At 47.7% G+C, this 24,966-nt stretch overlaps 1 protein-coding gene and 1 pseudogene across 2 annotated transcripts; one reads left to right on the forward strand and one right to left on the reverse strand.

The window, feature by feature from the left end:
• Positions 1-4,231: 4,231 nt before the first annotated feature.
• LOC132540255 (mitochondrial carrier protein SCaMC-3L-like) lies at positions 4,232-7,439 on the reverse strand. 2 transcript variants are annotated; one of them, XM_060197025.1, is made up of 6 exons: positions 6,968-7,132; positions 6,456-6,608; positions 6,147-6,254; positions 5,073-5,240; positions 4,835-4,982; positions 4,232-4,468 (listed from the first exon to the last, which is right to left on the reverse strand). In XM_060197025.1, the coding sequence occupies exons 1-6, from the start codon at positions 7,097-7,099 to the stop codon at positions 4,296-4,298; spliced, it is 882 nt and encodes a 293-aa protein (XP_060053008.1). In that variant the 5' UTR covers positions 7,100-7,132; the 3' UTR covers positions 4,232-4,295. The 2 variants fall into 2 exon arrangements, with proteins under 2 accessions (XP_060053008.1, XP_060053007.1); XM_060197024.1 differs by lacking the exon at positions 4,232-4,468 and adding an exon at positions 7,289-7,439 and having other exon boundaries at positions 4,796-4,982; positions 6,968-7,123.
• Positions 4,352-24,921, forward strand: LOC132540204 (calcium-independent mitochondrial carrier protein SCaMC-3L-like; annotated as a pseudogene).
• Positions 24,922-24,966: the final 45 nt, after the last annotated feature.

Genomic DNA, 24,966 nt, shown 5'->3' on the forward strand with positions numbered 1-24,966 from the left:
TGGTCTTGGATAGAGTTGGAACCCCAGTTCTTTGAGCCAAACTCACGTGCTTAGATCCTTGATTTGGACCAAGGAGTGTGACCGGGAATCCTGAAAGAAAAAAATGGGCTTCTAGATCCATGGAACCAGAGCAAATCTGGGTGTAGAGTTGGCAGTTAGAGGGTAGGAGTAAGGCCTCTGAGCTGGGCAGCACAATTGCATGCAGGCATTCTAGAGGAGATTGGGATGATCCCATGATGGGGAGTGAACAGAGGATCAGTGGAGCTCAGCTCTCCTCCTGCTCTGGGCCTTTGCTCTCTTTCCAGAAATGCCAGTTGGGTCTGATAACAGATTTTACCCGCTGCAACTCCCCACTGGCCACATCACCTGCCTGTCAGGATCCTGCGCCAATCCCTTCTCATTTCCTTAGACCTGCCCCGCCCCAAGGCAGCTGGGCTGTGTTGCTATTGGCTGATTTCAAATGTGCAAAGCTAGGAGACCCCTAGCTTGCTCCTGAGGTCGGTGGGAACCAGACTCCTTTCAGCCTGCCCTGTTATGTTGGTGCCTAGAGCCACATGGAGCAGAGCAGGGCTCTGGCCTCTCAGTCATGTGAAATACTCAGTCTCATGGATCAACCTGTCAACACACATGTTCACCTGAGAAGTAATTACAGAAGCCAGACTTTCCACCTTCTGCATCCCACAATGACCTTGAGACCATACTCCCAGAGGGGGTTAGAGAATAGGAAAGCTATCATGGGTGGGGATGGGATACAGAGTGTGGGTGTTGGGAATTGTGTGCAGTTGGACCCCTCTTTTCCTATGGTTTAGTCTATCTTTCCTTTCTATAAATAAAAAATTAACAAATATATATACTATGTCTCTTGAATGTATACCATAAGCAAAGTAAGTAGACAGAGTTGGAAGCTGAGGTCTCATTTATGCACCACCCATTCTGAGTTGGGCTTTTTTTTTTTTCTTTTTTTTTTTATTTAAGAAAGGATTAATTAACAAAACCATAGGGTAGGAGGGGTACAACTCCACACAATTCCCACCGCCCAATCTCCATATCCCACCCCCTCCCTCGATAGCTTTCCCATTCTCTATCCCTCTGGGAGCATGGACCCAGGGTCATTGAGGGTTGCAGAAGGTAGAAGGTCTGGCTTCTGTAATTGCTTCCTCGCTGAACATGGGCATTGACTGGTCGGTCCATACTCCCAGTCTGCCTCTCTCTTTCCCTAGTAGGATGGGTCTCTGGGGAAGCTGAGCTCCAGGACACATTGGTAGTGTCTTCAATCCAGGGAAGTCTGGCCGGCATCCTGATGACACCTGGAACCTGGTGACTGAAAAGAGAGTTAACATACAATGCCAAACAAATTGTTGAGCAATCATGGACCCAAAGCTTGGAAAAGTGGAGAGGAAGTATTAGGGAGGTACTCACTGCAAACTCTAGTATACTTCTGCTTTCTTACTTTGGTGCCATACTCCAAACTCAGTCAATTTCTGCTTTGCGTTTCTACTTCTTTTTTTTTTTTTTACATGCATAACATTCCCCAGATTCCCATTCCCAGATTCTGAGTTGGGCTTTTTTATAAGCGTCATGGAAATGGTTCATAAGATAGGTATTATGTTCTAAGCTCTGCATTTTCTTAACCAATGTCTTAGCATCTGCCTTCTCACGTGCTTTCTTTCACCTTTCTGTTGAGAAAGTAGTGATTCTAATGCCAGTTGTTGACACTGGGTGCACAGTCTCCCTCCAGGTGAGAGGGGTCTGCACTCCACTGCCATCACTCACCCAAGTCCTGTGCAGTTTCTAGTGCTCTACTATGAAAGACAATGATGGTGCAGTGTGTTGGTATGTGACTTTGATCACATGGACACGTATACATACACACATATGTAAGTTTTTAGATATAGACAGAATTGGAGACAGTGAATGAGGGCATACGAGTGAAATATCTTCAGTGCAGTGTCAGGCAGGCTCATTCTGGGTGATAAACACAGCAGAGCAGTGCACATGGACAAGTGACCTACTTCACCAGCCCTAGACTTTTTAAATTATCTATATTTAATTTTGTATTTATTTATTTATTTATTTATTTTAAGAGAGCACATGAAGCTAGGGGTAGAAAGAACCTGTGAAGTTGACTTTAGATATGTCCAGCAGACCCAGAACTTTAAAATTTTTGGCCTAGCATATAATTTTTGGCCTAGCATATAGCTATTGCATATAGCAATAGCTCACCACTGAGAAGATGGTGTCACACTTGAGAACTGGGCTAGAAATATAGAGATATGCTGTCCAACATATATATATAATATACTAAATGACTTTTATTGTCTTGTAACAATCCATCAAGAAAGTAAAGAAAGAGGGTCAGGTGGAGGTAGCAAGGAGGGTTAAGTGCCGATGACACAAACCCAAGCCCGGCATCAGGATTCCGGTTAAAACCCCCAGAACCCAACTACAGGTGAGTTGCTTCATGACTGGCAAAGCAAGTCTGCAGGTGTCTATCTTTCTCAAAGTCCCCCATTTTTTAAAAATTGAACTGTGAGGTAGGAGGCATCTCATTGGTGATGCCATGTCTGAGACTCCAGGGATTCAGATTCAAACTCATGACCTAGCAACAGCTAGAGTTGCAAAATGCTCCAGTGAAAAGACAAAAGAAACCAGGACTATTGTGGGGGCAGAGCTCCAGGCCCACTGTATAAAGGACACCACTCAACTGTTTCCTGGACTCCAGTTTTCTTCCAGTTAACTCCAGTAAGGGGCTTTGACACCCCATAGCACTGCGCCCCTGCTGCCTTCCATGCTGCTGCATTGTTGTTCAGGGCTTCACACATGGGAAAGCAAATGCCCCACTGGGTGAGCTGTCCTCCTCCTGCCCAGAGCTCAGCCCTGGGTCCTTTGAAGGATACTAACAGAGACAGGCTTTTAGATCAAGTGGAGCCTGGGTACCTGTGGGTCACCCTGAGACTCCCTGGTAAGGATAAGCACGGTGGGCACAAAGCTGACGTGAGTGCTTACTCTGGAGCCTCCGACCCTTAGTCACATTTATCGCAGTTTTTAACACTGTTTTTTATTTATGTTGGACAGAAATAATAGACAGATAGAGGACACGGAAACACCTCTAGCATGCCTCACTGCTCCTGAAGCTTCCCCCCTACAGAAGGGACTAGTGGCTTGAATCTAGGTCCTTGTGCAGGGCGACATGTGCTCACAGTGTGCTCCTCCCATTCCAATTTGTCTTATATTGTACTTAGCAGAGCACGGCTCAGCTCGGGCTGATTGTGCAGCCAGGGCCTGGACCTGTGACCATCATGTGCTGAATTTGTTTTCTTTTTCTTTCTTTTTTTTTTTTGTTTTGCTTTGGAATAAGAGAATAAGATGTTGTAAGTAGAGGGTATGGTTCCAAAGCAATCTCACCAGCAAAGTTCTGTGTTCTCACCCCCTTCCCAAAGATTATCAACATAAGTTTTCCCAAATCTCACACAGTGTGCTTGCTTTTTAATTTCACCCACTCAGTTCCCTGATTGCAAGTTCAAGTGTATCAGTTCTCTAGACTCCATATATGAGTGACACTATCCCATAGTTGTCCTTCATATCTTGGCCTATTCTGCTAAGCACAGTCACACCCAGTTCTATTCATTTTCTCCCAGAGCACACAGTATCATCTCTTCAGGTTGCTGAGTAGCATCAGTGGAATATATTGGCCCTAGCTTCATCTCTGGTGAGACGCAGACTCACTCCACAGTCTGGCCTGGGAGAACAGGCTGCTCTGAACATGGGGGCACATTAGTCTCTTTGGAAAACTGTGTGTGGGAGTTCTTTTGGGGTGAATGATCAAGTGAGATCTTTCTAGCTCACATGGAAATTTTAAAATTCCTGGTGTAAGATCTCTCCATAATCGCTCCCAAAGCAGCTCGACCACTTGGAATTCCCACCAGCAGTGTAACAGGGTCCCTTTCTCTCCACCTGTCACAAGCTATGTTGCTAAACTCAGCTGAGTTTGATTGTTTAAAGGTGTAGGAGAGAGCACCACTGTGTTCTTGAGCTGGCAATATGGAAGTCAGGGCCTAATGTTCCCTGGCCAGGCCTCTAGCCTTGGCACCATGTCATGGGTGACTCCCTTCCACCTGGACTTTGGTGTTTTAGTGCCTCCTAGAGCGTGAGATCATTTTGAAATACTCATTAAAAACATTCACAGCAGGATGCTAAGTGTTTTCACCAATTTATTTGTTGTGTTCCTGGAGGTGCTGAGGTGGGTGAGGCACAGTCCTGGCATGTGTCCCTGGCATGTGACCCAGCCTCCCTGCCTAGATGCCCAGGGCTTTCTTCATAGCCTCATAGGTGATATAACTGAGGCCGCCGGCAGGCAGCACCTTCAGGAGACTGGGGCTGAGCCCCCGGTAGAAACCCCTCCAACCCTGCTGTGCCAGGATGCTCCCTATGATGGCCCTCATGCTGGGGGCTGAGCCCTGGATGCTCTCTGCAGAGACACAAGCTCAGGACTCAGCCAGAGAGGACTTGAGGGTGGGCAAGCTGGGCTGAGAGAGTTGGGAGGGCAGGCTCCAAGACACATGGAAGCCATTAAGAGGGACAGGGATTGGAAACAGAGTTATTGCTCACTAGGTAGGGTACCGGCCTTTCTAGGAGCCCAGGCTCCAATCCAGGCACCCTATGGGGATATGTTAGAGCACCAAGGGACGCTCCTGTTGGAGCCAGGTCTGAACTAGGAAAGGTCTGGAATTGTGTTCAAGAGGAGTGTCTTGGGTCTATGTTCAGTAATGGAATTTTGGGAAAGGAGCTAGTTCTGAGAGGGTTCAACTGGTGCCTGACCAGAGGCCAGACTGACCTTGGGCCTGCATCCTAGTTCTAATGAGGGTAAAGGGGTAGCTAGCAATCTGCCCACAGGTGGTGGAGAGGGTGAAAGACGTTAGGTTGACCAGGCCCCCAGGCTCTTCTGTGTCCTTGCCCGGCTTCTTCCATACACGCTGGATCAGCTGCAAGAGAAGAGCAGAGAGGCAGGAAGTAGGTTGTCAGGGCCCAGCCTCCTGCAGCCCTGGCCACACCTGCAGGCACCTACCCCCTACCTCGTACACTGCCAGCTCGGTGATGGCATAGGGTACTATGCCAATCATGTTGGGCAGGTAGCCACGGTAGAAAGCCTGGGTCCCCTCCTGCCTCCAGATCTTGCGGGCACAGTCCCCTAGCCCTGTGTACTGGCCGGTCCGTCCCAGGGTGAGCCGGGTCTTCAGAACCTGGACAGGGAGCAGAAGGGAGCCTCCTTGCATCCTCTCCCCAAGCTAATGAGGGAGGGTTGTGCAGTAGAGAAACGACTGAGTAGGGTGGGAGAGTCAGCATAAAGGGGATGAAACAGAAGTCAAGCTGGATATCCAAGCTGGAAAGACTCAAGTTCTTCCTCTCTCACCACCTAATTCAAAACTGAGATGTACTTGCAAAAGAGAAAAGCAGAAATGAATGAATGATGAAGTGAAGGAAGGAAGGGAGAGAAGGCAGAATGGAAGCAGAGAGGGAAAGAGGGAATGAAGGAAGGAAGGAAGGAAGGAAGGTAGGAAGGAAGGAAAGAAGGGAAGAAGGAAGGTCGGCAGGATGAGGAAAGAAAAGAGAATCAGCGTTTTCTGAGTCTCCAGAAGGAGGTCCCAGCTGGGTCCCAGGCACTGCATGGGCCTAAGTGCATCTCCATCTCTGTCTCTCTCCCCCTCTCTGTGGCTGACTAGAACAGGAGGAGAAGGGGAAGCAGAAGACATGGGCAGAAGACCTGTAGGTTTGACAAGATCTACCTGCTGGTTTGAATGACACTGTGACTGTGAGTCTAGAGGTTATTGTCTACACAAATTTCTCTGCAGAGGTTTGTGGAAAACTCCAATGGACACCCCAAGAGTGGGCTGTCATATCAGTCATTGCTGGGCTTCAGTCCCTACTGGCTCTCTCACTCTTTGGAATTTTCATGGATATAAAAATATTTGTCAGATCATGATAGTGTCACACACACACACACACACACACACACACACACACACACACGGACACACACCTAGCTCTCAAGGACTATATTAGTCATGTCTGTTGCCAGGGTCCTAGCAGTTTACAGAGGAGGCAACTGTGTGAGGGAAGGAATGTGTGGCCAGGTCCCCAGTGCTCACCTCCAAGGGGTTGATGAGCGACTGTGAGGTGGCCACAGCCAGGGAGCTGGCCAGAAGGTGCTCCTCCATGGAGGGAGCCGTGGGCTCCACACAAAGGGAGTCCTTCACCTGGGGCAGGAAGGATACACACTGGAGAGAAACACTGGGCAGCCCCCACCTCTGTGCCAGCAGTGTCTCCAGGGGAGGCAGAGAGAGGCCTGCCTCCACCCCACCCCAGGGAAACTGTGGGTCCAGGAAAGGGTGTGAAATCTGGGCAGGGCAAGCAGGGAGTGTGGAGGGTGGCGCTGGGGGAGCAGAGGGTCCCCACACCTTCTCAAACACAGAAAATTTCACTGCATATTCTGGGGCGATTTTGATGACATTTATGCCGTTGCCCCTCCAGAGTGAGCGCAGCCCACCCTCCTGGACCAGGCTCTGCAGGCCGCCCTGGAGGTTCAGCAGGTGTTTCTTGGAGGAGTACACCTGGGGGAGGGGACACAGGGCTGCATGAGAACCTTGGCCCCTGTACCAAGCCACTCCAGGTCCCAAAGCTAGCCACCACCCAGCCCCTTTCAACAATGGCTGTGTTGCATGTCCTCAGATGATGCAGAGGGAGAAAGCATGATCCCATGCTGTTAGGCATGCACCTGGAATCTCAGGACTGCATCTGCTTGGCTTCCAGCTGAGCCCCCTCCCCACTGCCCCTGGGCCCCCTTTCTCCACTCTTCCCTCAACCGTGACTCCTCTCTGAACCCCTTGGCCACCTCCAACTCCCTCTGAGCCCCTGATTTCTACCCTAACACTGCCTCCCAGGCTGTGTCCCCAGCTCCTCCATACCCCACCTGCATGAAGACCTTGGCTCTGTCCAGCGGTGCTGTCCCCGTGCGAGACACAGCCCCGGCCATGGCTCCACACAGCAGGAACTGCCAGAGTGCCCCCCGGTTCTGCGCTTCCAGGACCTCCACAGGGACCATCACCTGCTCCCCTGTGTCCAGCACCTGTGGGTAGACACCAGCTCCTGGCCATTCTCAGCCCCTCACCCCCTCCCAGAGCCCCTGCTGGGAAACATGGGTTCCAGCTCAGCCTGGCATGAGGAGGGCGGAATTTCCTGTACCTCTCAAGTGTGTTTCAGCTCTGTGAGACCCAGGGTCCCCTAAACTCACCTGTTGGGTGTGGTGCTGCCCATGCTCAGTGGCAGAGGATACTGTCTGTGCAAACACAGAACCATAGACTCTCGCCCAGCTCTGCTTCCAGAATGAGGTTGTTGGAGGTGGCAATGTGGCCTTGCTGGCCAAAGCCTTGAATGTCCTCACTATGGCTCGAAGCGGAGAGCAGGGCTGGGGCGCTTTGTCAGCTTGGTTGTTCATACTTGCTGAAGCTCCGTGCAGCTGAACTGCACCACTAGCAAGTGCACAACTCAAATAACCATCGTGTGGGGAGCAGCCCACAGATAATGGGCCCAGGGTCTCAAGGTCATAGACACGAACTGTGACCTCACTGGCCATGAGGGGAGGCGCAGAGGTGCTGTCCTCAGTTTGAGGAAGGGCTTTAAGGAGCAGGGAGTGCCTCCATCTCTTTTAGGACAGCAGACTTGATGGCATGTTATGAGGCAATTTTCATAACGTTCATCCCATTGCCCCTCCAGTGCAAGCACAGCCCACCCTCCTGGACCAGGCTCCACAGGCCGCCCTGGAGGTTCAGCAGGTGTTTCTTGAAGGAGCACACCTGGGGGAGGGCACACAGGACAGAAAGGGGACCATGAGTTTGGAGGGGGAGTCAAGGGCTATGGAGTGGCCATTCCTCTTTCAGGCAAGAGGCAGAAGAAACATAACAAAGCCCAGTGCTTTCCTCGCTGTTAGAAGCGGCCAGTGCCCACTCCTAGTGAGCAGGCCCACTGTCCTAGTGAGCTACTTTGTCTGCCCGTCCTGACTCATGTGACTTCAGTAGCTTGAGCAACACATCCACAGTTTGGTTTGTTTGTTTATTTCATATTTGTTTATTGCATTGTTGGTGGAGGCCAACCATCTTCTCTACAATTATCTGTCCACATGTATACATACTGGCCCTTTCTTTTACTGATTCAATCCTCCCTTCCCTTCTAGGCCACTCATGGCATCATAACTGCTTCCACATGTCCCACTCCTTTCGCTTCTCTCTCTCTGGGGCCTGACAGAGCTGGATTTGGAGCCCTCTTATCTTCATCCTGTCACTTCTCCTCCACTGAGAGTGTGGATCAAGGCTGTTGATGGGGAGCGAAGGTAGGCATTCTGGATTCTGTAACTGCTTCTCTGATGAACATGGGCATTGACACTTTGATCCATACCCCCAGCCCTGTCTCTCTTTCCACACTAGACCAGAGCTCTGGAGATGTGAGGGTCAAGGACACATGGGTGAGGTCATGTTCCCAGAGATGTTGGGAGGGAGTCATGGTAGCTACCAGATTGAAATTTAAAAGCGCTCTTCTGTCACTGATGTGATTTCATAAAGAATGCAAAGAACATTGTCCACAAATGTGACCAAGAACTGGAGAAAACGCTTACTCATTAGGAAACAAAGGAGAAGCAATTGCTTGACTATTATAATGTCCCTGAAAATTAATGCTGAGTTTGCCCATGATGAACTCTTTACTTCTTTAATATATTAGAAAGTGATTACTTTTAACCTATTGTAGGTGAATGTATTGACTATGATTTATAATAAAAATCTGCTTTCCTCTGAGAATAATCATCTTTGCCTTAGATTCTTATTTAGTAGTTTGCTTCACAAAAAACTACAAAAACTACTTTGTCATCACAATGTTTCCAGAATAGAAAGGTTGTTCTGTTTTCTTATAGACATTATGCTTTTCAAAATGCTTATGTATTTATTGATTTATTTTTGTTTCTTTTTTTTTTTTACTTAAGAAAGGCGACATTAACAAAACCATAGAATGAGAGGGGTACAATTCTGCACAATTCCTATAACCCGATCTCCAGATCCCACCGCCTCCCCTGATAGCCTTCCCATTCTCTATCTCTCTGGGAGTATGGATCCAGGGTCGTTGTGGGTTGCAGAGTGTGGAAGGTCTGGCTTCTCTAATTGTTTCCCCGCTGAACATGGGCATTGACTGGTCGATCCATACTCCCAGTCTGTCTTTATCTTCCCTAGTAGGGTAGGGCTCTGAGGAACTGGCACTCCAGTACACATTGATGGGGTCATCTGTCCAGGGAAGTCTGGTCAGCATTCCGAACCCGGAGGCTGATAAGAGAGTTAACATAAAACCAAACAAATTGGTGAACAATCATGGACCTAAAGACTGCAATAGTGCAGACGAAGTGTTGGGGGTATTCCCTGCATGCTCTTGTGTACGTCTGCTTTCAGGTATATATTTGCTCCCTAGTTTATGGGCACAGGTGAACCTATGCTCTATCTCAGGGGACCTGGACTATATCTAGGTTAGGGGACTTTCTTGGAGAGTGGAACACCTGGAATGGAATTAGAGAATACTATGAAAAGAAAGGTCTCACCTGAGTGATGAAGCTGAAGGGTTGTCATTCCACACCTGACGTCTCTGATCACAGTCTGAAGTGAAGCATGCTGGGGTGGCATTCGTTGTGTTGATTAGGTTGCAATCCGCTGATGCAATATTATTTGATTTGAATTGAGAGCAGCATGTAGAAAAGTGGGCCCCACCCTAAAGTTCCAGGACTGGAGAAATATAGGCTCTATAGTGGAAATGTGAGGTTCCTGTTGTGTGAGGGTTCAAGAAGACAATGGATAGTTATTGTTATCGTCACATTATTTGGTGATAGGGTTAACATGGAAAGTCCCTGTGATAGGGTTGGGGTATAGTACGCAGCATCTTGTATGTAGCTGTGCTGTCGGTTGCTTCTGTTCTCCCTGGTCTAGGCTTTGGGAGAGAACATATCAAAGACAGCGTATGTATTTAAAAGACTCAGTCTGTGTTTTAAGAAGTTCTAGTCATGTCATCAGTTTTTCGCCTCTCATATTAATTAGATAGTGGATTATATAATGTTTACACTTTAATAGGATTGTACATAAACACCACTCCCACCACCAAAAGATTGTGTCCCATCCCCACCACCCACCCCAACCCTCCCATCACACCCATGCCGGTAATCACAATGGCCACCCTCCCCTTCACCACATGTTTTTACATTGATGCCCTGCTCTCGATTTAATCAGATCCTGCTTTTAGTTTCCCTTTCTGTTCTTCTTTCTCAACTTTTGTTGATGAGTGGGGACATCCCATACTCATCTTTATCTTTCTGACTTAGCTGACTTAACATAATTCCTTCTAGCTATGTCCAAGTTGGGTCAAATAAGGTGGGCTCATTGTTCTTAATAGCTGCATAGTATTCCACTGTGGATATGTACCACAGCTTTCTCAGACACTCATCTGCTGTTGGGCACCTGGGTTCCATCCAGGTTTTAGCTATTATGAATTGTGCTGCTATGAACATAGATGTACACACATATTTTTGGTTGGGCATCCTTGGGTACATCCCCAGGAGAGGAATTACTGGGTTATATGGAAGGTCTATGTCTAGCCTTTTAAGAGTCCTCCAGACTGCTGTCCAAGGAGGCTGGACCAGTTTACATTCCCACAAGCAGAGTAGAAGGGTTAGTCTGTCCCCACAGCCTCTCCAACAATTTTTGCTGCTGTCCTTTTAGATGTATGCCATTTTCACAGGAGTGAGGTGGCATCGCAATGTTGTCTTTATTTGCATCTCTCTGACAATCAGCGACCTGGAACAGTTTTTCATATGTTTGTTAGCCTTTTGAATCTCCTCTGAAGTGAATGTCTTGTTCATATCCTCTGCCCATTTTGGGATGGGGTCATTTGCTTTTTTGGTGCTAAGTTTGCTGAGTTCTCTGTATATTTTGGTGATTAGTCTCTTGTCTGATGTTTGGCATGTGAAGATCTTCTCCCATTCTGTGAGGGGTCTCTTCTTTGTGTGATAGTTTCTTTGGCTGTGCAGAAGCTTTTCAATTTGATGTAGTCCTATTGGTTTGTGTCTGCTTTAGTCTTCCTTGCAATTGGGGTTGTTTCATCAAAGATGTCCTTCAGATTTAGGTGGGAATGTGTTTTACCAATGTTTTCCTCTAAGTATTTGATAGTTTACGGTCTGACACCCAGATCTTTGATCCATTTGGAGTTGATTTTTGTTTCAGGTGAGATAAGGTGGTTCAATTTCATTCTTCTGCATGTTATAACCCAGTTTTCCAAGCACCGTTTATTGAAGAGAGCCTCCTTCTTCCATTTAATCCTTTGGGCCCCCTTATCAAAGATTAGATGTCCATAGGTGTGGGGGTTTAGGTATGGGCTTTAAATTCTGTTCCACTGGTCCGTCTTCCTATTTTTGTTCCAGTACCAGGATGTTTTGATGATGATGGCATAATGATATGGTCTGAGATCTGGGAGTGTGATGCCTCCGTTACTGTTTTTTTTCCTCCAGATGGTTTTGGCAATTCTAGGTGTTTTCTGGTTCCAGGTAAATGAATGTAGTTTTTGTTCTATTTTCTTAAAGAGGCTTGGTGGAACTTTGATGGGTTATGTATTTATTTGTTTGTTTATTTATTTACTTATTACTGGACAGAGACAGAAGCTAAGAGGGGAGGGGAAGACAGACCCCTACTTCAACTCTCATGAAACTCTTCCCCTGTTGGTGGGGATAGGGGCTAGAACCTGCCTCCATGCACACTGTCATTTGTGTCCTTCACCAGGTGTGCCACCACCTGGCTGCTAATTTGGATTTTAAGCAGAGCACTGATCAGCTCTGGCTTATGGTGGTTTTGGTGACTGCACCTGGAACTTTTGATGCCAAAGCATATATCTTTTTGTATAACCAAAATGTTACTTCTACACCCGAATATTGTTGTTTACTTTTAAATTTTTATGGTAGGATTAATATTGATTAACAAAATTATGACAAAACAGGAGTACAATAGCCTATCATGTCCACCACCTGGGATTATAGTGGGCTAAGTTAACCTTACGTTTTCTGCATTTTCTTTCTTTCTGTCTGTCTTTCTTTTCTTTCTTTTTCTTTCTTTATTTATCTCTTTCATTTTTCTTTATGTCTTTTTCTTTCTTTCTTTCTTTTGCTCTAATGTTATTGCTGGGCCTCAGTGGCTGCACCACGAATTCTCTGCTCCCAGAAGAGATATTTTTCCCATTTGTTTCTCTTATTGTAAGATGTTAGTTGTGGTTATTAATATTGTTGTTATTTATGTCATTGTTGCTGAACAGGACAGAGAGAAATCAAGAGAGGAGGGCAAGAGAGAGTGGGGGAGAGAAAGATAGACACCTGCAGACTTGCTTCGCCAGTCATGAAGCAACTCACCTGTCATTGGGTTCTGGGGCTTTAACCGGAATCCTGATGCCGGGCTTGCGTTTGTGTCATCGGCACTTAACTCTCTCTGCTACCTACCACCCGACCCTCTTTCTGCACTTTCTTGATGGATTACCCTAATAACTATTGTTAAAAGACAATAAGACTTTAGTATGTAATAGATATATATATGTATATTGGACAGTATATCTGTATATTTCTAGCCCAGTTCTCTAGGTTGACACCATCTTCTCAGTGGTGAGCTATCATGCTAAGGCCAAAAATTTTAAAGTTGTGGGCCTGCAGGACATATCTAAAGTAAACTTCACAGGTTCTTCCGACCCATAGCTTCATTTGCTCTCTTCCTGCCAATAAATAAATGAATAAATAAATAATTAATTAAATAGAGATAATTTACAAAGTCTAGGGCTGGTCAAGTAGGTCACTAGTCCATGTGCACTGACTGCAATGCTATGTTCATCACCCAGATTTGAGCCTGCCTCACACTGCACTGAAGATTTTTCACAGTTATGCCCTCGTTCACTCTCTCCCATTATTTCTATATCCAAAAAATACATATGAGTGTATTTATACGTGTCCATGTGATCAAAGTCACATACCAACCCACTGCACCATCATTGTCTTTCATAGTAGAGCACTAGAAACTTCACAGGACTTGGGTGAGTGATGGCAGTGGTGTGCAGACCCTCTTACCTGTAGGGAGACTATGCACCCAGTGTCAACAACTGGCATGAGAATCTCTACTTTCTCAACAGAAAGGTGAAAGAAAGCATGTGAGAAGGCAAATGCTAAGACTTTGGTTAAGAAAATGCAGAACTGAGGACATAATACCTACCTTATGAACCATTTACATCAAACTAAGAAAAAAGCCCAACTCAGAGTGGGTGGTGCCTAAATGAGACCTCAGCTTCCAACTCTGACTACTTATTTTGCTTATGGTATACATTCAAGAGACATAGTATATATATTTGTTAATTTTTTATTTATAGAAAGGAAAGATAGACTAAACCATAGGAAAAGAGGGGTCCAACTGCACACAATTCCCAACACCCACACTCTATATCCCATCCCTGGCCCTGATAGCTTTCCTATTCTCTAACCCCCTCTGGGAGTATGGTCTGAAGGTCATTGTGGGATGCAGAAGGTGGAAAGTCTGGCTTCTGTAATTACTTCCCAGGTGAACATGGGTGTTGACAGGTTGATCCATGAGACTGAGTATTTCACATGACTGAGAGGCCAGAGCCCTGCTCTGCTCCATGTGGCTCTGGGCACCAACATAACAGGGCAGGCTGAATGGACTCTGGTTCCCACATACCTCAGGAGCAAGCTAAGGGTCTCCTGTCTTTGCACATTTGGCATCAGCCAATAGCAACACAGACCAGCTGCCTTGGTGAGGGGCAGGTTTAAGGAAATGAGAAGGATTGGCGAATGAGAGTGACAGGCAGGTGATGTGGCCAGTGGGGAGTTGCAGTGGGTAAAATCTGTTATCAGACCCAACAGGCATTTCTGGAAGAGAGCAAAGGCCCAGAGCAGGAGGAGAGCTGAGCTCCACTGATCCTCTGTTCACTCCCCATCATGGGATCAACCCCATCTCCTCTAGGATGCCTGCCTGCATTTCTGCAGCCCAGCTCAGAGGCCTAACTCCTACCCTCTAACTGCCATCTCTACACCCAGATTTACTCTGTGTCCATGTATCTAGACGCCTTTTTTTTTCTTTCAGTACTCTCTGTGGACCAAATCAAGATCTAAGCATGTCAGTTTTGCTCCAAGGACTGGGGTTCCAACTCCATCCAAGACCATCACTTCTCTCCTGGATCCAGAAACCATGCAATTCCCTGAAAGGACAGTGGATGTGGGAGTGTGGGAAGGGAGGAGCTCCAACCCTTCCTGGGGAACCCCCAGAAGCCAGAAATGACTTAATCAGTCATCATTTGATGTCTGTATGTCATCATACCCTTGGAGACAGGACAGAATCAGAGTGCAGTTTCATGGAAGCCAGGATCCAGCTGACCCAGGTGTTCCTTCCCCACTGTAATCACTGTCTTGTGACCAGGTGACCAGTGGACCAACTATCATTGTGGCCTGCTGACTCTGTACCCTGGGTGAAGGGAGCCAGTCCTGGCCATGTCTCCCCCCAGCCTCCCTGCGTCCAACCAAGATTTCTTCATGGACTCCTAGGTGATGATGCTGAGTCTTCACATGGACAGCACCTTCAGGAGGTTGGGGGTGAAGCATCCGACAGACCCCTCCAGCTCTCTTATCCCAGGATTCTTCTGAAGACAACCCTCATACCGCATGGGACCCTGCCTCCTTGACAAGTTGCCCAGCAGTTCTTAAAAGCTTCATATGTGACATAGCGTAGGCCGCAGGCAGGCATCACCTTCAGGAGACAGGGGCTGAGCCCCCGGAAGAAACCCCTCCATCCCTGCTGTGTCAGGATGCTCCCTAAGATGGCCCTCATGCTGGGGGCTGAGCCCTGGATGCTGTCTTCAGAGACAGAAGCTCAGCACTCAGCCAGAGAGGACTTGAAGGTGGGTATGCTGGGGTGAGGGAAGGAGAAGGCAGACTCCAAGCCTCATGGAAGCCATTAAGAGGGAAAGGGATTGGTACCAGAGTTATTGCTCACTAGGTAGTGTACCGTCCTTTCTAGGAGCCCAGGCTCCAATCCAGGCACCCTTTGGGGATGTCACAGCACCAAGGGTCACTCCTGTTGGAGCCAGGTCTGAATTAGGAACGTTCTGGAATTGTGTTAGGAGGAGAGTCTTGGGACTAGGCTTGGAGATGGAATTTTGGGAAAGGAGCTAGATCTGAGAGGGTTCAACTGGTTCCTGACCTGAGGCCAGACTGACCTTGGGCCTGCACCATAGTTCTTATGGGGTAAAGGGGTAGCTAGAATCTGCCCACAGGTGGTGGGGAGGGTGAAGGACATTAGGTTGACCAGGCCCCCAGTCGCTTCTGTGTCCTTGCCCGGCTTCCTCCATACATGGTGGATCAGCTGCAAGAGAAGAGCAGAGAGGCAGGAAGGAGGCTGTCAGGGCCCAGCCTCTTGCAGCCCTGGCCCCACTTGCAGGGACCCACCCCATACCTCATACACCGCCAGCTCAGTGATGGCATAGAGGACTATGCCAATCATGTTGGGCAGGTAGCCATGGTAGAAGGCCTGGGGCCCCTCATGCCTCCAGATCTTGCGGGCACAGTCCCCTAACCCTGTGTATTGGCCAGTCCGTCCCAGGGTGAGCTGGGTCTTCAGCACCTGGACAGGGAGCAGAAGGGAGGCTCCTTGCATCCTCTCCCCCAGCTGTGGAGGGAGGGGTGTGCAGTAGAGAAACAAATGAGTAGGCTGGGAGAGACAGCATAAAGGGGATGAAACAGGCAGTCAAGCTGGAGATCTACTTACTCATCACAATGTTTTAAGGATAGAAAGGTTGCTCTGCTTTCTTTTTGAAATTATGCTTTTCAAAATGCTTATTTATTTATTTATTTATTTATTTATTTATTTACTTACTTACTTACTTATTTACTTGACAAAGACAGCACCTGAGAGCAGATGGGAAAATAGAATCCTACTTCAACTCTCATGAAACTCTTCCCCTGCCGGTGGGGATCAGGGGCTAGAACCTGCCTCCCTGCACACTGTCATTTGTGCCCTTCAGCAGGTGTGCCACCACCTGGCTGCTAATTTGGATTTTAAGCAGAGCACTGATCAGCTCTGGCTTATGGTGGTCTTGGTGACTGAACCTGGAACTTTTGATGACAAAGCATTTATCTTTTTATATAATCAAAATGTTACTTATGCATCCCAATGTTGCTGTTTTCTTTTTATTTTTATGGTAGATTTAATACTGATGAACAAAGTTATGACATAACAGGGGCACAGTTGCCTTCATGTCCACCACCTGGGATTATAGTGGGCTAAGTTAACCTTAAGTTTTTCTGCATTTTCTTTCTTTATTTCTTTCTACCTTTCTTTCTTCCTTTCTTTCTTTCTGTCTCTCTTTTTCTTTCTTTCTTTCTTTGGTTCTAGTATTATTGCTGGGGCTCAGTGGCTGCACCACGAATACTCTGCTCCCAGAAGAGAGTTTTTTCCCTTTGTTTCTCTTGATTTTAGATCTTAGTTTTGGTTATTATTATTGTTGTTATTGATGTCATGTTGATGGATGGGACAGAGAGAAATCAATAGAGGAGGAAAAGACAGAGAGGGGGAGAGAAAGATAGACACCTGCAAACTTGCTTTGCCAGTTATTAAGTGACCCACATGTAGGTGGGTATCTGGGGGCTCAGCCGGGAATCCCGATGCTGGTCCTTGGTTTTTGTGTCATCTGCACTTAACCCTCTCTGCTACCACTTTCTGCATTTTCTTGATGGATTATTCTAATAAATATTGTTATAAGAACAGTAATTTTATTGGCTTTCAGATATATATGTCTGCATGCTTTGGTAAGTGCAATATCTGGCAAACTGGGCTGGGAAGAGCACCCTGTGAGCACATGTTGCCCTGCAAAAGGACCTATACTCAAGCCACTAGTCCCTTCTGTAGGAGGGAAACTTCGGGAGCAGTGAGGAATGTTATAGGAGCCTCTGCATCCTTATCTGTCTATCTATCTCTCCATTATTTCTGTCTATCAACAATAAAAAATAATTTAAAAAAAGTGACAGTTAATGTGACTGATCATCTGAGGCACCAGAATAAGCACTCACCTCAGCTTTACTCCTACCATGTTGCTCCTTACCAGGGAGTTTCAGGGTGACCCAGAGGAGGCCAGGCTCCACTTCATCTGAAAGCCTGTCTCTGTTAGTATTCTTCAAAGGACCCAGCACCCATGCCTACTACCTGCAATGTAAATCCTCCTGTGGGTTTCCTCCTGCTACGCGAAGTCCCCACTCTAGGCACTTTGTCTGTCTCTGCTGCTGAGTGCTTCTTTTCTTCTCCTGGTGAGTTGTCCCAGATGAGCAAAGCCTGTGCAGCTGGTGTCTCTCTTCAGGGCCCTTCACCCGTCTATGAGAGGGCGCTGGGCCAATGTGCCTCCATGCAGTGTGCCAGTAACTCCCACTGCCACGGACACTCATAGCACACTAATAAATGGTTACTCCTTGCTCAACTCCCTGAAGTACTTTGCAACATATTGCCACTTTACCTCAGCTTTATTTGGTCTTTTACTGGGGAAATAGTGCTTCAGAAGGCACTACATTCAATAGACGATAGAAAGTCCTCGAGAGTTAAAACACTACTTATAGGAACACTTGCAGTGGACTTAAATTAAAAATATGCACTATATGCAGAGGGTGAAGCAGAACACGTGGCGAACAGCACAAGGGCTTGCATGAGGCTCCCAGTATGAGGCCCCAGCTCCCCATTTGTAGGGGAGTCACTTCGCAGGCGCTGAAGCAGTCTGGAGGTGTCCATCTTTCTCCCACCCTCTCTATCCAGCAATGACAACATCAACAACAACAACAATAACTACAACAATAAATCAAAAAGAGCAACAAAAGGATAACTAAATACATATTTCAGATATATATAATTATATATGCACTATAGACTTGTGATTTTGCTTTTTGAAGTTCACTCTATCATTTACACATGTATTGAAAACATTTACAGTGTGAGATGATTCCCTCCTGCCCTGTGCTCTGAAGGTGGGTTCTGAAGCTAGCCAAACTGAAAGTCCACCACTGAGCTATCACCAGTGCTCTAAGGAAAGGACTTCCTCTCTTCCTTTAATCTTGTCTGACAGGTGAGAAGACTCTACATGCCAACTATTTAGACCACAGTCCTACTAAGCTAATTGTGAGGGAGAGCACAAGTCTAGCCCTCTTAGGACCCTGTGTCAGGAACCCCTGCACTCACAACACAGCATATACCACAGTGACTACGCACTGGAGCTCCTCTCTGCAATCTACTTTTATAACATGCAGGACAAACCAAGAACTATTGGATGAGAATTATACTGTAATTTAATTGTCACTGGAACTTCACTGGGAAAGTTGTTTTGCAAGTTTACTCTTAAGCCAGTAGATAACAGATAGGGCTTGGATGTTTCAATACTAAATTCCCATAGATCTGTCATTCTTCTTTACAATAGGCAACTTGCTTTAGAAAAAAAAGAAAGAGAAAAAGGGAGACTTTTTCATCTCCTAACTGGAAGAATGTATACCTTAAGCAACCTAAGTAGATGGAGTCAGAAGCTGAGGTCTCATTAATGCAACACCCATTCTGAGTTGGGCTTTTTTCTAAGTTAGATGTAAATGGTTCATACATTAGGTATTATGTCCTAAGATCTGCATTTTCTAAACCAAAGTCTTAGCATCTGCCTTCTCACATGCTTCCTTTCACCTTTAGTTGAGCAAGTAGTGATTCTCATGCCAGTTGTGTTGACACAGGGGCTCTGGGCAGGGGGTGAGGGGCTGAGAATGGCCAGGGGCTGGTGTCTACCCACAGGTGCTGGACACAGGGGAGCAGGTGATGGTCCCTGTGGAGGTCCTGGAAGCACAGAACCGGGGGGCACTCTGGAAGTTCCTGCTGTCAGGAGCCATGGCCGGGGCTGTGTCTCGCACGGGGACAACACCGCTGGACAGGGCCAAGGTCTTCATGCAGGTGGGGCATGGAGGAGCTGGGGACAGCACAGCCTGGGAGGCAGGGGTAGGGTAGAAATCAGGGGCTCAGAGGGAGTTGGAAGTGGCCAAGGGGATCAGAGAGGAGTCAGGGTTGAGGGAAGAGTGGAGAAAGGGGCCTAGGGGTAGCTGGGAGGGGGCTCAGCTGGGAGCCAAGCAGATGCAGTCCTGAGATTCCAGGTGCATGCCTAACAGCATGGGATCATGCTTTCTCCCTCTGCATCATCTGAGGACATGCAACACAGCCATTGTTGAAAGGGGCTGGGTGGTGGCTAGCTTTGGACCCTGGAGTGGCCTGGTACAGGGGCCAAGGATCCTCATGCAGCCCTGTGTCCCCTCCCCCAGGTGTACTCCTCCAAGAAATACCTGCTGAACCTCCAGGGCGTCCTGTGGAGCCTGGTCCAGGAGGGGTGCTGCCCTCACTCTGGAGGGGCAATGGAATGTGTGTCATCAAAATCGCCCCAGAATATGCAGTAAAATTTTCTATTTTTGAGAAGGTGTGGGGACCCTCTGCTCCCCCAGCCCCACCCTACACACATGCCTCCTTTCCCTGCCCAGATTTCACACCCTTTCCTGGACCCACAGTTTCCCTGGGGTGGGGTGGAAGCAGGCCTCTCTCTGCCTCCTCTGGAGACACTGCTGTCACAGAGTTGGGGGGCTGTCCAGTGTATGTTTCCTGTGTATCTTTCCTGCCCCAGGTGAAGGACTACCTTTGTGTGGAGCCCATGATTCCCTCCATGGAGGAGCACCTTCTGGCCAGCTCCCTGGCTGTGGCCACCTCACAGTCCCTCATCAACCACTTGGAGGTGAGCACTGGGGACCTGGCCACACATTCCTGCCCTCACACAGTTGCCTCCTCTGTAAACTGCTGGGAGCCTGGCAACAGAAATGACAAATATAGTCCTTGAGCCCTGGTTGTGTGTGTGTGTGTGTGTGTGTGTGTGTGTGTGTGTGTGGCACTATCATGATCTGACAAATATTTTTATATCCATGAAGACTCCAAAGACTGAGAGCCAGTAGGGACTGAAGCCCAGCAATGACTGATATGACAGCCCACTCTTGGGGTGTCCATTGGGGTTTTCCACAAACTTCTGCAGAGAGAGAAATTTGAGTAGACGGTAACCTAGACTCACAGTCACAGTGTCATCAAACCAGCAGGCAGAGCTTGTCAAACCTACAGGTCTTCCGCCCATGTCTTCTGCTTCCCCTTCTCCTCCTGTTCTAGTCAGCCACAGAGAGGGGGAGAGAGACAGAGATGGAGATGCACTTAGGCCCATGCAGTGCCTGGGACCCAGCTGGGACCTCCTTCTGGAGACTCAGAAAATGCTGATTCTCTTTTCTTTCCTTATCCTGCCTCCCTTCCTTCTTCCTTCTTTCCTTCCTTCCTTCCTTCCTTCCTTCCTTCCTTCCTTCCTTCCTTCATTCCCTCCTTCCCTCTCTGCTTCCCTTCTGCCTTCTCTCCCTTCCTTCCTCCACTTCATCATTCATTCATTTCTGCTTTTCTCTTTTGCAAGTACATCTCAGTTTTGAATTAGGTGGTGAGAGAGGAAGAACTTGAGTCTTTCCAGCTTGGATATCCAGCTTGACTGCCTGTTTCATCCCCTTTATGCTGACTCTCCCACCCTACTCAGTCGTTTCTCTACTGCACAACCCTCCCTCATTAGCTTGGGGAGAGGATGCAAGGAGGCTCCCTTCTGCTCCCTGTCCAGGTTCTGAAGACCCGGCTCACCCAGGGACAGACTGGCCAGTTAACAGGGTTTGGGGACTGTGCCCGCAAGATCTGGAGGCACGAGGGGACCCAGGCCTTCTACCGTGGCTACCTGCCCAACATGATTGGCATAGTCCCATATGCCATCACCGAGCTGGCAGTGTACGAGGTAGGGGGTAGGTGCCTGCAGGTGTGGCCAGGGCTGCAGGAGGCTGGGCCCTGACAACCTACTTCCTGCCTCTCTGCTCTTCTCTTGCAGCTGATCCAGCATGTATGGAAGAAGCCAGGCAAGGACACAGAAGAGCCTGGGGGCCTGGTCAACCTAACGTCCTTCACCCTCTCCACCACCTTTAGGCAGATTGCTAGCTACCCCTTTACCCTCATAAGAACTAGGATGCAGGCCCAAGGTCTGTCTGGCCTCTGGTCAGGCTCCAGTTGAACCCTCTCAGAACTAGCTCCATTCCCAAAATTCAATCTCCGAACCTACCTCCAAAACTCTACTCCTCAAAACAATTCCAGACCTTTCCTAGTTCAGACCTGGCTCCAACAGGAGCGTCTCTTGGTGCTCTGACATATACCCATAGGGTGCCTAGATTGGAGCCTGGGCTCCTAGAAAGGCCGGTACCCTACCTAGTGAGCAATAACTCTGTTTCCAATCCCTGTCCCTCTTAATGGCTTCCATGTGGCTTGGAGCCTGCCCTCCCCACTCCCTCAGCCCAGCTTGCCCACACTCAAGTCCTCTCTGGATGACTCCTGAGCTTGTGTCTCTGTATAGAGCATTCTGAGCTCAGCCCCCAGCATGAGGGCCATCATAGGGAGCATTCTGGCATAGCAGGTTTGGAGGGGTTTCTACCGGGGGCTCAGCCCCACTCTCCTAAAGGTGCTGCTTACCGGTGCCCTCAGTTATGTCACCTATGAGGCTATGAAGGAAGCCCTGGGCTCTAGGCAGGGAGGCTGGGTCACATGCCAGAGACACAGGCCAGGACTGTGCCTCACCCACCTCAGCACCTCCAGGGAAAAAACAAATAAATATGTGAAAACACTTAGCATCCTGCTGTGTATGTTCTTAATGAGTATTTCAAAACGATCTCACGCTCAAGGAGGCACTAAAACACCAAAGTCCAGGTGGAGAGGAGTCACCCATGACATGGTGCCAAGGCTAGAGGCCTGGTGGGAACGTCAGGCCCTGACTTCCATATTGCCAGCTCAAGAAAACAGTGGTGCTCTCTCCTACACCTTTAAATAATCAAACTCAGCTGAGTTTAGCAACATAGCTGTGACAGGTGGAGAGTAAGGGACGCTGTTACACTGCTGGTGGGAATTCCAAGTGGACCAGCTACTTTGGGAGCTATTATGGAGAGATCTTACACCAGGAATTATCAAATTTCCATGTGAGCTAGAAAGAGCTCACTTGATCATTCACCCCAAAAAAACTCCCACACACAGTTTTCCAAAAAGACCAATGTGCCCCCATGTTCAGAGCGGCCTATTCTCCCAGGCCCACCTGTGGAGTGAGTCTGCATGCCCACCAGAGATGCCGGGCTAAAGAAGCTAGGGCCGATACAGTCCAGTGAATCTACTCAGCAATCAGAAGAGATGATACTGTGTGCCCTGGGAGAAAACGGATGGAACTGGGTGTGACTGTGCTTAGCAGATAGGCCAAGATGTGAAGGACAACTATGGAATAGTGTCACTCTTATATAGAGTCCAGAGAACTGAACACTTGACCTTGTAATCAGGGAACTGAGTGGGTGAAATTTAAAGCAAGCACACTGTGTGAGATTTGGGAAAACTTATGTTGATAATCTTTGGGAAGGGGTGAGAACACAGAACTTTGCTGGTGAGATTGCTTTGGAACCATACCCTCTACTTAGATTCATCTTGATTCCTAAGTGAAAAGAAAGAAAGAAAGACAGAAAGAAAGAAAGAAAGAAAGAAAGAAAGAAAGAAAGAGAGAAAGAAAAAGTATTAAAGTAAGAAAGAAAAAGAAAACAAATTCAGCACATGATGGTCACAGGTCCAGGCCCTGGCCGCACAATCAGCCCGAACTGAGCCGTGCTCTGCTAAGTACAATATAAGACAAATTGGACTGGGAGGAGCACACTGTGAGCACATGTCGCCCTGCACAAGGACCTAGATTCAAGCCACTAGTCCCTTCTGTAGGGGGGAAGCTTCAGGAGCAGTGAGGCATGGTAAAGGTGTTTCCATGTCCTCTATCTGTCTGTCTATTATTTCTGTCCAACAAAAATAAAAAAGTGTTAAAAACTGCGATAAATGTGACTAAGGGTCGGAGGCTCCAAAATAAGCACTCATGTCAGCTTTGTGCCCACCGTGCTGCTCCTTACCAGGCAGTCTCAGGGTGACCCACAGGTACCCAGGCTCCACTTGATCTAAAAGCCTGTCTCTGTTAGTATTCTTCAAAGGACCCAGGGCTGGGCTCTGGACAGGAGGAGGACAGCTCACCCAGTGGGGCATTTGCTTTACCATGTGTGAAGCCCTGAACAACAACGCAGCAGCATGGAAGGCAGCAGGGGAGCAGTGCTATGGGGTCTCAAAGCCCCTTCACTGGCTTTTTCCTCTAACTCAATGAAGAAAACTGGAGTCCAGGAAACAACTGTTGAGTGGTGGTCTTTATACAGTGGGCTTCGACCTCTGCCCCCACAATATTTTCCTGGTTTCTTTTTTCTTTTCACCGGAACATTTTTCAGCTCTAGCTGTTGCTAGGTCATGAGTTTGAATCTGAATCATAGGTGACTCAGACATGGCATCACCAATGAGATGCCTCCTACTTCAGTTCAGTTTTTAAGTAATGGGGGACTTTGTGTCAAGTACTGTCTTTCAGTGTGTGTGTGTGTGTGGGTGGGTGTGTGTGTGTGTGTGTGTGTGTATGTGTGTGTGTGTGTGTGTGCGTGTGCGTGTATTTTTTAGGATTCTTATTGTTATAATTGGTATTTTAGGAATGATCTCCATTTCTCTGATGATAGTAAAAGAATGGCTTAGGTCATAGATGTTATTATAAAAAATTGAGACCCAAATATTACTTAAAAAAAACAGACAAAACCATTAAGTAATTGAAGAACTTATGATTTCCAGCTTAGGTATTCTGTGGGTTGGGCGCAGACTTGGGGAGCTGATTGCACAGTTAGAACTATGTCTCTGTAGTCTTCTCATATTACCAACAATTGTTACAACATTAACAAACTATACACACAATCTTTTGAAAGGACTTTATTTCATAAAGTCATTCTTGTATAAGAGAAAACTTGAACATAAGAAAGTTCCCCAAATTTTCTCTCCACATACAAAGTGCTTCCTCTGCTATGAACATAGACATGCATTTTCACAAACGTGAGCATTCTGAAGACTGTGTGTGTGTGTGTGTGTGTGTGTGTGTGTGTGTGTGTGTGTGTGTGTGATCACCATGAACTGACACAAGTCCACATATCCATAATGATCCCTGGAGAGGGACACAGTCACTAGAAACTGAACTGAAGCCCATCACTGACATGAGAGCTCACTCTTTAGGTTTCTGCACACTGGGTGGGTTTCCTCAAATACTGTAGCCAGTAAGCTGTGTCACAATGACACTGTCACTTATGGAGAGAGCTATGCTTTGTCACACTCTAAAAGCCCTCCTCTGCTGTGCCCTGATCCCCCTTCTCCTGCCTCTCCTGACAGCCACTGAGAGCCAAGGAGAGAAAAGCAAACACTCTGGTTCATGCAGTGCTGGGGAGGGCACTAGGGACCTCACACCTGCAAGTCCTGGCTTCCACCTCTGTGCCTCCCCTGCCCTCCTACAGCTGGGCAAGAGGATCCCCTGAGCTGCCTCCTCCCAGTCCTTGGCCAGGTGCTGAAGACTTAGCTGATACTGAGCCTCACTGGCCAGTACTCATAGCTGGGAAACTGTCCCCGGAAGATCTGGAAGAGTGGGCCGGCCTGGGCCTTCGACTTCAGGCATCTGCCCATTGTGTTGGGCATTATGCCCTGTGCCCTCACAGAACTGGCCATCAGGAGACTCGGGGTCCCTGAAGCTGAGGACCTAGGCCATACTGAGGAGATTCAAGGCCTTGGCCAGCAAGGCCATACTGCCTCCTCCAACAACCACATTCTGGAAGCATAGCTGGGCAAGAGTCTATGGTTCTGCATTTGCACAGAAAGAATATTC

This window comes from Erinaceus europaeus, chromosome 9, assembly GCF_950295315.1.
Source record: "Erinaceus europaeus chromosome 9, mEriEur2.1, whole genome shotgun sequence".
Lineage (NCBI taxonomy): Eukaryota > Metazoa > Chordata > Mammalia > Eulipotyphla > Erinaceidae > Erinaceus > Erinaceus europaeus.

Bases quoted from the DNA above. Each gene is read 5' to 3' on its own strand.
- LOC132540255 (XM_060197025.1), bottom strand. From the start codon at position 7,099: ATGGTCCCTGTGGAGGTCCTGGAAGCGCAGAACCGGGGGGCACTCTGG. The intron at 6,609-6,967 runs GTGGGGTATGGA...CCCCTCCCCCAG, and splicing joins GAGCCAAGGTCTTCATGCAG to GTGTACTCCTCCAAGAAACA. The intron at 6,255-6,455 runs GTGTGGGGACCC...TTCCTGCCCCAG, and splicing joins AATTTTCTGTGTTTGAGAAG to GTGAAGGACTCCCTTTGTGT.